Source organism: Mauremys mutica, chromosome 10 (genome assembly GCF_020497125.1).
Source record: "Mauremys mutica isolate MM-2020 ecotype Southern chromosome 10, ASM2049712v1, whole genome shotgun sequence".
NCBI lineage: Eukaryota > Metazoa > Chordata > Testudines > Geoemydidae > Mauremys > Mauremys mutica.
In genome coordinates, this window is record NC_059081.1 from 17,502,770 (window position 1) to 17,515,712 (window position 12,943).

At 43.9% G+C, this 12,943-nt stretch overlaps 1 protein-coding gene across 1 annotated transcript in view; it reads left to right on the forward strand.

The window, feature by feature from the left end:
• MGAT5 (alpha-1,6-mannosylglycoprotein 6-beta-N-acetylglucosaminyltransferase) overlaps nucleotides 1-12,943 on the forward strand; it is a 148,473-nt gene that overhangs the window by 83,430 nt on the left and 52,100 nt on the right. Inside the window, exons 9-10 of the mRNA XM_045032711.1 lie at nucleotides 363-496; nucleotides 12,364-12,497. Of these exons, the coding sequence (XP_044888646.1) occupies nucleotides 363-496; nucleotides 12,364-12,497 (268 nt within the window). The remainder of the gene's footprint in view (nucleotides 1-362; nucleotides 497-12,363; nucleotides 12,498-12,943) is intronic.

The following is a 12,943-nucleotide window of genomic DNA, read 5'->3' on the forward strand; positions in this document are numbered from 1 at the left end:
ACAGTGTTCCTTTAAACAGCTAGTGTACAAACAGCTAGTCCCAGACGAATATGCTAAGTTAATAAAGTGTAACCAACAAAACCAAATATCAGACATGTTCATTTTCCATTTTTGTTTATATGAATGCACAGTAGTTAGTGACTTTTGAAACCGACATTTGTTCTTCTCAAAGCCTGTTTGGTTGCATCTGTGGTTGGTTACGTTTATTATTTCAAGGAAAATGAACAGTAAAAAACATTTTTGTAATTGCACAATTTAGAAATGATTAAGGTTTGTTCTGGGTAAAGGAAGTTCTTAAATTTAAGAGAGAAGCTTAGTCAAAGAAGAACATGAACGGTTTTAATTACTTGTTTTTCATTCAGGTGTATGTTACGAGTACTGGATTCGTTCGGGACTGAACCTGAGTTTAATCATGCTCATTATGCCCAGTCTAAAGGCCACAAGACGCCATGGGGGAAATGGAACCTTAATCCACAGCAGTTTTATACAATGTTCCGTAAGTATCCTTGTTTTCATATATAATTGCTTCTAGAGCTAGAATTAAAAGTGAATGTTCCCATTAGGGAGAATCTTTGCAGTTTCAAAAGCTAGGTCATAATCTAGCAAAACGCAGAGGACGGGGCTTGTAATTCTGTTTTTGAATATGCAAAGCTAAAGTACACTCAGCACAAATGCACAAAAGAACAGTATTAACTGGATATACATTTTGGTAAGGAGGTTTATTCTAAAATTAGCTTTCCAACACACACTGATGTCTGGAGTTCACTTTTGTTAGCTTCAGTGTCTCAAATGCTTCTGTAGAGTGGTTGGTGGTTGTTTTTTGACATATCTGCAGAGTGATTCCATTTGGTAGACTAAGTTACGGTTGTATTTAATCATTTTAAGTCAGAGTTCTTCAGACTGTGATGTTGTACTTATGCCTTTTTTCATAAGTTTTGTCTTTAACTGAACAGAGCACAATGCTTTCCCCATTGCTTTTCGTTCAGGTATCATAAACTCACAATCTCCATCATTCAACATAATTTTTGCATCTGTAGGTTTTCTTGCAGATAGTTTCAGATAGGTTTTCTTGCAGATAGGTGCAAACGCTTGCACCCGGTTTGTTTTCCTGTTATGAAAACTGAGGTGGACTTATTCAAATTATTTGAACCCAACAACCTGCAAGGCTGTTGAAAATTAAAACATGTTCATGAGAACAATGTAGCTGAAAGTTGCACTTATAAAAAAAAAAAAAAGTAAAGCTGTTCAGTGGCTCTGAAATATTTTAGACAGCTTATGCAATGCCTGATATGTGTGTCTGAAAAATCAGTGTCAGCTAATCAAATTGTTGGAGGGACGGTAGTGTGTTTAGATCAAGAAATTGGGAGCCAGAACTTTTAGGTTGTGTTCCTGTCTCTGCAGCTGTGACTCACTTATGTGATTTTTAGGCAAGCTAGCTAACACCTCCTGTGCCGTTTCAACAGGCATCAGCAAAAACAAGGCAAGCATGTTTATTGGGGGACAGCCAGGTTTTTTCCTTGAAAAGACACCAGATATATGCCTATCCTATATTATTTCCCTTTGGACATAACAAATGAATGAATCCCATCCAATGTTGTCAAAAACACCCCGATAAGTCCCAAACATTAGAGTCATGTTGGGTAACTAAACAGTAATAACCTACAGAGGTCCATCAAGATACCTCCTTTCATTATACCTGTTTCATACACACGCAGCTCATCTGCATTTATTGTGAATATACAGGTTCATTATTGTCTGAAACACAGTACATATTTGATTTTTTTTCTTTGGACAACCACAGTGCATCTTTTCAGTAATGGCAAGGTGTGCGCTAATATTGCTCTACTTCAACAATGACTGCTAGAAAAAAGTATCCAATTTTCCTGTTCTAGTTGTAATGGTTCAGTGTGTTAGGACTGCAGTCAAATGAGGTAGAACATTCATGGAGACAGATATCGCCTCCTTGACAGAATGGGGGAAGGTTAAAAGGTCTCCACTTTGCCTCGATAAATGTCAAAATGAACAATCATTTTGTTCACAAATTTCTTAATCCATTGAGTCTTTTCTTCTTTCATAATTCACGAAGTGCACTTTTGAAAATCTTAACCCACATACACGTAAAAGTGATTTTGAGTGTCCAACTTAAGACCTCTTAAAGAAGGTGAGGGGGCGGTCAGCTTCAGAAAGTGCTGGGCCTATGAAAACCAGACCAATTTCATGTCTCCATTTGGGCACCCAAAATCCCTCTTGAAAATGTTGACCATGTTATGTTTAATTTCCATACTCAATTTGATTTAGTGGATGGTAAGTAGTGCTTGACAACTTGGAAGTATCTTTGTTCTCTTTGATATTCTATACCTGGTCATGTGTATGGGTTATAGTCGCTCTGTCATATTTTGGAGAAAGATTATGCAGTCTTCCAGTTTCACCCCTATGTGGTACAGCTGCTCAGACTTCAGTAGTATCCAGCAGCAGGTGGAGAATAGTCACCTTTGCAGGCTGTCTAAGAGCAGTAGAGGCCTGGGAAAGGACTTCCATGCAGTTATGCATAGTTACTTCTGGGATCCAGTCCATATACCAATGCCCAGTGCAACCCCAAAAGCAGGTGATGCTTGCTAGGTAAGGACATGGTGAGAGCAGGCCTACTATTCCCTGTTCAGACTTGGCAGACAAGTTTGTCAAACTTTCACCTTCAGAGTTTGGGCTTTTTTCACCTTGTATGCAGAGATTCATGCTGACATTTTGTTCTTGAAGTAGAACTGCTGCCAACGGACACCTGTACACTGGCAGCACTAAGGAGTTAATGCAGGGGCAGAGAACCTTTTTTCTATCAGAGGCTACTGACCAACAGAAAAAATCAGTTGCAGGCCACACACAGTCCCGCCGGGGGGAGGGGGTCTCAGGGCTTCCCCCTAAGTTCCGGGGTGGGGCTGAAAATGAGGGGTTCAGAGTATGAGAGGGGGCTCCAGGTTGGGGCAGAGGGCTGTGGTGTGGGAGGGGGTGAGGGCTCTGGCTCGGAGTGCGGGCTCTGGTGTGGGGCTGAGGGTGAAAGGTTTGGGGTGCAGGAAGGGGCTCCGGGATGGGGCCAAAGGATTTGGAGTGCGTGAGTGGGCTGGGGCAGAGGGTTGGGGTGCGGGAGGTTTGAGATGCAGGCTCTAGAAGGGAGTTTGGGTGCAGGAGGGGGCTCAGGGCTGCAGCAGGGGGTTGGAGTGTGAGGCCTAGGAGGGAGTTAAGATGTGGGAGGGGATTCCAACCTGGGGCAGGGGGTTCGGGGTGTGGGTTCTGGCCGGGCGGCACTTACCTCGGGCGGCTCTCGGTCCGTGGCGCAGCGGGGCTAGATGCAGGCTCCACATGGCTCCTAGAAGCAGCCGCCATGTCCGGCCCCTATGCAGAGGGGGCAGGGGGCTCTGCGCGGTGCGTGCTGCCCGCACCCACAGGTGCCGCCCCCGCAGTTCCCATTGGCTGCAGTTCCCGGCCAATGGGAGCTGTGAAGCTGGCGCTGGGGGCAGGGGCAATGCACAGCGTTTCCTTGATAGACCTTGCTTCTAGGGGACATGCTGGGAGCTGCACGGAGCTGACAGGACTTCTGGCAACCCGGTGCTCGCGACTCCAGCCCCACGGGGGAGGGGGCCAGGCTCGGAGCTTCCAGCCTGCAGCATTGAGACTTGCTGAGGGCCGGCTGAAATGAAGTAGCTGGATTAAGGAAATAGAGACAAAAGGGTGGGATTTTATTTTCCATACAGTAACCAATAAATAATGAGGAGTGAAAGGAAGAAATACAGGTTTGCCGAATGTCGAGAGAGATCTGGTTTCTGCCCAGTGTATCTGAGAAATAGCTCAGGAACATTTTGAGAGTGTTGCCAGTATGCTGCCAACCTTCACGAGAGCAAGGCTTATCTACTGTGCAAGTGCTGACAGTGGAAAGTAAACCAAACCCAATTTATTTAGAACACTGTGAAGCTTGTCGCTGAATTAATGGGAGTTCCTCATTGTTGCAGATTCTGTAAAAGAACTCCTTATTTGCTTTTTCATTGTTGACTACAGTTGAGGCTACTTGCCAAGTCATGGCTACTTGCTGTCTACCATGCTGTTGAATTTAACTGCTCTGTAAAAATCTGAGACACATTTAGTTCGTCATGCACTATGCATACAGTCCTAGAGAAGTACAGTGAAAGTTGTTCAATAAATAAAGGAGCTGCATTCACAATTGTTTAGTGGCAAGTACAGGGCCGCCCAGAGGATTCCGGGGGCCCGGGGTCTTCGGCGGCGGGGGGCCCTTCCGTTCCAGGACCCGCTGCCGAAGTTCCCCGAAGACCCGCGGCGGGTCCCCCCCCGCCACCGAATTACCGCCGAAGCGGGACCCGCCGCCGAAGCGCAGCCCGGTCTTCGGTGGTAATTCGGTGGCGGGGGGGCGTGTCCCCGCCGCGGGCCTTCGGGGCACTTCGGCGGCGGGTCCCGGAACAGAAGGGGCCCCCCGCCGCCGAAGACCGGGCTGCGCTGCGGCGGCGGCGGGTCCCGCTTCCCTGGCCCCAGCCCCAGCCTCAGCCTCTTACCTGAGTGCGTCTCCGGCGGGGCCTGAGCCCCGCCACGCTCAGAGCCGCGTGGTGAGGGGGCGGGGCTGGGAGCTCCACGCCAAGCGGAGGCAGCTGCCCCGCCCCCTCCCCACGCCGCTCTGAGCGGGGCGGGGCTCAGGCCCCGTTGGAGCTCCCAGCCCCGCCCCCTCACCACGCGGCTCTGAGCAGGGCGGGGCTCAGGGGCTCGGCCGGAGACTCGGCGCTTGATGCGCTGAGGCTCCAGGAGAGGGGCGGAGGCGGGAGCCTCCGCTCTTCTCTTGGGGGCCCCTCTGGGGCCCGGGGCAAATTGCCCCCTTTGCCCCCCCCTCTGGGCGGCCCTGGGCAAGTAACAAAAAATATGGTAATGATTTGTGACTAGGAGATGTTACTGAACAGGACAGTTCTAGGCAGGGTTTGAGAGATGGTGGATGGTTGAGCAAATGTGGCTTTTGCTTCTGGTGACCTAATCTCATATTCTTGGTTCATGTCACAAATAGAAATTTAAAACCAGGGCTCATTTGTGAGGCATTATTTAATACTGTTGGTACATAACTTTCTGCGTGAGGCCCTGCACGAGATAGCAGCTCAGAATGGTGGTGCATTGGGATAATAGTTGCAAGGGCAATCCTGTGCCCATCATCTGTAGCTTGTTCTTAGTCCCTTTGTTTAATGCACAGGGAATTCTATTTATTTAAAGGAAAAATATTTTTAACGCAGCAAAACAGCAAATATTGTTTTTACCAATTAATGAGTGTACATCCAGTGGTCTGAGCAGCAGGCTTGCATACACAAGTCCTGATAGCTAATCTCAGCTATGGATCTGATTCTCTTTATGGCATAACCTTTTTTCCACTCTTAGTTTCCTCCCTTCTTAAATGTGGGTAATAGTTATCCATTTTCACAGATTTTATGAGGTTTAATAGTTCTTAAAGTGTTGCATATATACTAGGATTTACTACTTCTCCTGCGCAGAACAACTTCATAAATTATATTCAAAACAGTATATGTATGCATAAACTATTGGCTTTTACCAGACAATATTCATCCAATTTTTAAAATTCTATATATGGTGGTTATTCTGATTCCTCAGTACTTGACATTTTATCACAACAGAGATGGTAAAGATATAAGTCAACCAAACTCATTCTGAAGCATGTGCAATTGCAGTGCTGGAGACCTCGCAAGGATTTGACATCTTGCTAAATCTGATGGGAAAGAGCCATCTCACTCACCCAGAGGTAGCACAATCTTTTATTGGGTTGTGACCTTAAAATACTTATCAGTAAAGATTTTACAATGTGATTGTAACTCAGCTTTATTTCGTAGGGGGTTGTTTGAGGGCAAAACAATTACTACTGGATAAAAATCAAGCAAGCAGGAATCAGGAAGGCAAAAGTTGGTAGAAATTCTTAACTTAGCCAATTTTAGATAAAGCTATTTCAATCTGGACTGGAACACAACTTTTCACGTAAAGCAAATATGATGACTAAAATGGGCCATATTTGAATAGTAACTTACTGGAAAAATGTACATTTTATTGCCAGTCCTCTGAGTTGTCCGGAAGCATGAGGTTCTGTTTCCCTTGCTATGTGTTTTCGTGTAAGTGCAGTAATGCAAACCAACAATGTTAGTGTTTTCTTTTAACTTTGTATTTCCTTCCCATTCCTTTGCATCCGTTTCCTAAAATAAAAGAAAATGGAAAAGATGCCCTGGATCAGTATTATTCTCTCTGCACTATTCATTGTTAAATACCACTGTCTCTGGTCTATATGTCTGGTCTAAAAGTTCTCTGACTGTAGCTGAAATATTTTTTGTGAAAAAGGTAATTAAAATTGGATTTCATGTAGTTTATTCAAGGCACAATAGTCCTAAATAGAGAATATAATAACTGAGAGGATTTCATTGTCTGTATAATGTGCATTAAATTGTTTTCCTAGAAGTCTTCCTTGTAGCCTTGTGCCTCTGGGTGCATCAATATTTCTTGTATTCATGTGTTGAGACCGGAAATCACAGATCGACAATAAGTGCATAAGTCTACTTTGGCAACTTTAATGTCATCCACAAACTACTATATCTATAACTATGTTTTTCTCACTCAAAAAGTAATGTAATATGTAAATATGATATATAAAACTATGTTTCTGTTTGATTTATCCTCTGAAATTCTTGCATTTTACTTGTGAATCAGTACCTTCTGTCCATTTTACTGAAATTGTGAGAGATCCACTAGTGACCTAAAAAGATACTGTGTGTATATAAACTTATCTTTTCTATGGTGTCAGTCAGTTTCCTGATTTTTGAGAATGATCTGTTGAAGCCCCATAATCATATTTGATTTCTGTAGTACCCTGAATGTGAGTTTAGCTATCGTATGTGAGGAACTAATGCCCAAATACAGCATCACACATTATACAGGGTTTGTTGTTTTATTCAGCACCTTCCTCCAGACCAAAGGGAATAATTCCAGGCAGTTATTGCTGAGAGACAGTTACTGGCCACAACAGCCCTTCAAGCTGTCCTGGTTCATAACTCTCAAGATGCACCGTGGCTCATTTAATCTCCACAGCCATGGTGATGTGCAAGGCATCCTGGCTCCAGTTTTCTGGTTCTCCAGAAGTCCAGAATATGATAGAGGATCTCCCATTTGATGGACTGAATTTGTTTGCGGCGAATACCAACATGTCACTACACATTCTAAAACACTGTAGAGCCACGTTGCGTTCATTGGCCATCTACACTCATTCAAAGAGAAAATTTTAGTAGATCCCAAACATCCTGACTCATGCAATTCTTCTTTTTTTAGAGAGACCTCTGGAACCTCCAAGGAAGAGACAAAGGTTCCAGAGAAAGAGTTCCTCTAATCCGTCGGACCCTAGTTTGCAGTAGGCCAGGGCGGCGGCTACTGCTTCTTGACGGGATGATTGAGGGTTTGAACCCTCCCCCTTCCCTAGACTATTAGTTGCAATCATTTGCCCACCCCCCAATGCAGAGACCATCTCTTCCATTTCTGACAAACTCGGAGTAATGGTTCTGGAAGTAATAAGACTACACCATCAACTTTACCTCCCTTCCTCCTCCTCATCCCTCTTTCCCATCCAAGCTCTTTCTAAGACAGCAAATAAACTCCCTCCTTCATATAGGAGCATAGAACCTATTCCCACTAAGCACAAAAGAAGAGGTTTCTACTCGGGGTACTTCTTTGTGCCAAAGAAAAATGGAGGATAGGGACCAATGTAGGATGCAAGACTCCTAAACAGATTTGTGAGGTCCCAAAAGTTCAGGATGGTGTCTGGCAGGTGTAATTCCTTCACTAGATTTTAGGGGGTTGGTTTTTGGCTCCTAACCTTCAAGATGCATACTTCCACATAGTGATTCACCTATCCCACAGAAGGTACCTGCATTTCATTATGGGCCAGGACACTTTCAATACTGAGTGCTCCCATTTGGCCTCTCCTCAGCTTCAAGGGTGTTCTCAAAGTTTCTAGCAGTAGTGGCCACCTACCTGCATCAACAGCCAATTGTAGTGTTTTTGTGCCTCAACGATTGGCTATTCAAGGGTTGGTCTTATAAGGAGGTGCTCTCTGCCACATGGAGAACGCTTGCCTTATTTGTGGACTTTGGCTTTCAACTGAATGTGGAAAAATCCATGCTGACTACCATATAAAATTATAGTTTATAGAGGCATCCCTGGATTCCCTGGCAGCCAGAGCATTTCTTCCCAGGGACAGTTTCTTAGCACTGTCAGACCTTGTCCGGTCTATTCAGATGAGCCCCCATATCTCAGTAACAAACTGTCTTCAGCTTCTGGGTCACATGGTAGCTTGCACTTTTTGCAAGATTATGCCTTCGCTGTCTCTAGAGATGGTTCAGAATAGCTTGTTCATCGAGCAGACACAGCTTAGACAAACAACAGGTGAAACGCTCCTTAGACTGGTGGCAAGATCATAAAAATGTAGGTGCTGGAGTTCCTTCTTTCAGCTGGTGCCAATGGTCACGTAATGACAGAGGCATCTGTGTTGGGATGTGTTGTAGGAGCAGCAGTGATCTGTATGCTCTATATAACCTGTATGTTCAAAAGATCTGTTATACCTTCCCCTCCCCCGTTTGTCTCCTCTCCCTCTTTGAATACCTGTGAAGTGGCTTTCCCCCTCCCCTCCCTCCTGGAATGCTTGTGGAATGATTGGGCTGCTAAAACTGCTGGAAGATCAAAAGAGCTCCCAGGTAGACAAGGTGTCTGAGACTCTAATTAGGCAGCGCTCACGCACCCAATGCATGGACACTTCATGGACATTGCCCAAGGTGAACACTTCATGGACATTGCCCAAGGTGAAGTATAACCAACCAGACGCGGCCAAGTCATCTCTAATCACAGGCCATAAGAAGCAGTTCCTTAAAAGGGGAAGGGGCCATGTGCTCAGCAGTGCACTCACAAGCTTGTACCTCCCGTGAAGGCCCTTCACCCGGACTGCCTGGCCAGTGGTTTGCTGCAGTGTATTCCATCGTGCCTCGGGAAGACTTACCTTCATCGCAGCATCCATCGCTGTGCTGTGGGACACTTACCTTGAAGAATCCTGACATCTCCAGTGCCGTGCCTGTCCTGGGAGCCTGAGTGTGCAAGTGTGAGTGTGACACACACACCCTTCTTTTGAGCTTAGCTATCAATGTAATAAACATGCTGCTTTCTTCCAAACTCTGGTGGGTCATTAGTCCTCCCTAAGCTTACTAGCTGTCCCACTTTTAGGTAACAGGATGGGGGCACACCTCAGTGCTCATACAGTACAGAGTGGATAGTCACCCAAGAAACCACTCTCCACATCAGCCTGTTGGAATTTAGATGATTTAGAAATGCTTACCATCGCTTTCTGTCTCTCATCAAAGACAAGTCTATCAGAGTCATGACCGATGATGTGTACTGCATTCCAGAGGGGACGAGATCCCATTCCCTCTGCATCAAAGGCAATAAAGCTATGGAACTGATGCATAAGGCATCACACAAGAATTTCATCACAGCCAATGATCTCAGCAGGTCTTTTCACCAAGACTACAAGTGGGAGTTGGACTCTGATTTTTACTGACATACTTTGAACATAGGAATTCTCAGAAGTGGACCTCTACACCACATCTTCAAACAAAAAGTACTACCTGTTCCAGGGGAAGAGCTTAGGCCTCAATTAATAGGCCTTCCTCCTCCCTTGGAAATAGAAGCTCTTTTACATGGTTCCCCCACGCCTTTTATTCTCAGTGTGGTGAACACAATCAGATAGGATGAAGCCAGAGTTATTCTAATAGACTTGACAGGGTCGAGGCAGACATGGTTTCCTGACCTGCTTCGCCTATCTCTGTGTTCAGCGATAAATCTTCCAATAATTCCTCATCTCCTGTCGCTGGACACATTCGGCTGCTGCCTAATCTGAGAACTCTCCACCTCAAGGTGTGGCTCCTTGATGGCTTGTTGGGGAAGAGCCAGCAGATGGACTCTACCATTTAGTAATATCAGAAATACTTGCCTTCAAAAAAGGGAAAAGATGTAGTCATTGGTGCAACCTCCAGAAAGTTGTTCCTCACTCTGCCCCTCTTCTGCTAGTTCTGGAGGACCTCTTGCATTTAAAGGAAAACCAGGATTGTCTCAAGGTTCATTGAGGGATTCCACAATGAGGGGTTCTCACTGTTTGCTCATCCTCCAACTTTAATGTTCATGAAGGGATTGGGAAACGTTTTTCCACAGAAGAAATCCCCTGCTCTGGTTTGGGACTTCAGTTTCGTTCTTAGAAATCTCATGAAATGCCCACTTGAACCAGTGGCATTCTGCTCATTATTAAACTCCTCTATGTAGTTAGCCTTTGTAGAGACTATTACATCAGCCTGAAGAGTGGGTGAAATTGGGACATTAATGGCAGACCCTCCTTTCACAATATTCAACAAGATTTCCTTACAGTCACATGGCAGATTCCTTCCTAAAGTATTATCTGGGTTTCAGACTACTGAATCAGACTACTTATCTACCAATTTTCTTTCCAAAATCACATAATTCCATTTTGAAGACTGCTGTCCAACTTCTAGATATCTGGTGGGTGCTGGCTTTCTACCTGGATAGGACTAAATCATTCAGGAAATCTCCAAGACTATTCATTTTGTTTGCAGACAGATCTAAAGGATCTGCTATTTCTACCTAGAGACTGTCAAAATGGATCTCTGGATATATTATTGCATATTATGTTGTCCTCCTGGTGTGTCAGCACATGCTAAGAGGTCTCAGTCTACATCTGTGGCCCTCCTTAAAAATGTCCCTGTATCTGAGATCTGCATAGTCCTCTGTACATAGCTTCTCCAGACACCGCCTTAATTGATGCCTCTAGATGACAGGTGGCAGTTAGCAACGCAGTTCTTTTCTCAGTTATGAACTAGATTCCGAAGATCCCTCCTTCTTTTGGGGGGGATCCTGCTTGGAAGTCACCTGACGTGAAGCACCGATACTCATCCTGTGAAGTAACTGTGGTTCTTTGAGATGCATGACCCTGTGAGTGTGCCACTACCTGTCCTCCTTCACCTCTGCTTTGGCGTTTCTTAAGAGACTTGGCAATGTAGAGGGAACTGAGGGTGGTTCACCCATGCAACTTTCTATAGCTTTGCTGTGGGACAAAAGGATGACTAGGGCACCTCCATGGGCTGAATGGACGCTACTAATGAAAATTTCCGATCAAAAGTATGTGGGGCGCACATGAACCTGAAGTGGAGCACCCATAGGGGAACATGTTTAGAAGAACCACAGTTACTGCACAGGGTGAGTAACCTCCTCTTCTTAATATGGAAGTCCCTTTCTAGTTGAACACTTTATTAATGGGGGAGGGGAGAATTCTTACACTCATAGGGGACCTATAACATCTCTATATACATCAAAAGAATGGTGGCTAGAGTCATTGAATGTTGCTGGTAAGAAAAGACTTATACAGAAGGCAAGGTCACAGAAAATTTTTATGAAATGTGTCCTTTTTAGAATGTAATGCACCAATAAATAATTTTAATTTAGAAGAATGAGTGAAATCCTAACTCCATTGAAATTAATGAACAAACCCAATTGACTTCAGGGGGGCCAGATTTACACCCAATATTTATAAGGATTATGTGAACTAGACAGTAAAATTCATATTAACCTCTTACATCTCTCCTCTGTGTATTCTTTTGTGATTTTACATAAAAATAATTAAAATGGAGACACCATATTAAAGTGATTTGTGCCGTGTTTTGTGTTGGCTCCTCTTCCACTTTGGGAAGTAAAATTTGAACAACACTTAACTACAGTTAAACTCTAACAGGTGACTGTATGTAGTAGTAATTAAGCCAGCATAGACTTTCATGTTAATTATTCCTCAATGTCATACAGCTCACTTGACAAGTGTAAAGGTAGTGTTTTTCTAATTGCCACTTCTGCAAGTTGTAATGAGGTCTGAAAGTCAAACTAGGGTACTTCTGGCTCAGACACCATCATCTTTCACCTGTAGCATAAAGCTAACCATTATAAACAGTACTGTTAATCAAGTTCCAGCTTCAGAATTTTTATTACTGGTGATGAATAAGTAAGAAAAGAATGACTTACCCCATTGCTGTTTTGATTCTGTTGGACTTAAAGTAGTAAGAATTAATATTGTCAATAAAGTAAGCAAATATATCTCGGAATATACATGCAGAGAGCAGATTTGTCAAGCGAGGAGACATTTCCATGGAAGTCACTCTTCTGACGATGACCACATATTAAAACCCCAATGCTTTATTACTTCATGTAATAAACATGTCTCTCCTTTCTTTCTTGTAGCTCACACTCCAGATAACAGCTTCCTTGGGTTTGTGGTGGAGCAGCATCTGAATTCCAGTGACATTAGACACATTAATGACATCAAAAGGCAGAATCAGTCACTTGTTTATGGAAAAGTAGATAACTTCTGGAAGGTGAGTTGCAAATTTTTTTTTAACATCTTTGTCAAATTCATTTTGATCAGGGGAAAAAAGACACAAATTTCAAGACTCACAATAAGTTGCCTTGTGAATTTCTAATAAGTCCTTTGTCTGAAAATAAGCAATAACTTCAAAGGATTTATCTACTGAGCATTTGTGGAGCTTTGTAATAAAAGAGGCATCTACCTAGCTAAAAGCGGCGGGGGGCGGGGGGAAGAGAGGGTCTGAAAATGTCTGCACAATATCTGTCCACTTTACTTTTGTTGTAAAAATGCAAGAATTTTCAGTAATGTATGTGCTTATGCGTGCCGATGAACCATAGTGAGGTACAATGGAATTTTGAGTGTTGTATAGCATTTCGCTTGCTTGGATAAAGGACTTTTTTTACATAACCCAGTGAATAGGATGCTTGTTTTGTTTTATTTACTGGGAACAAAATT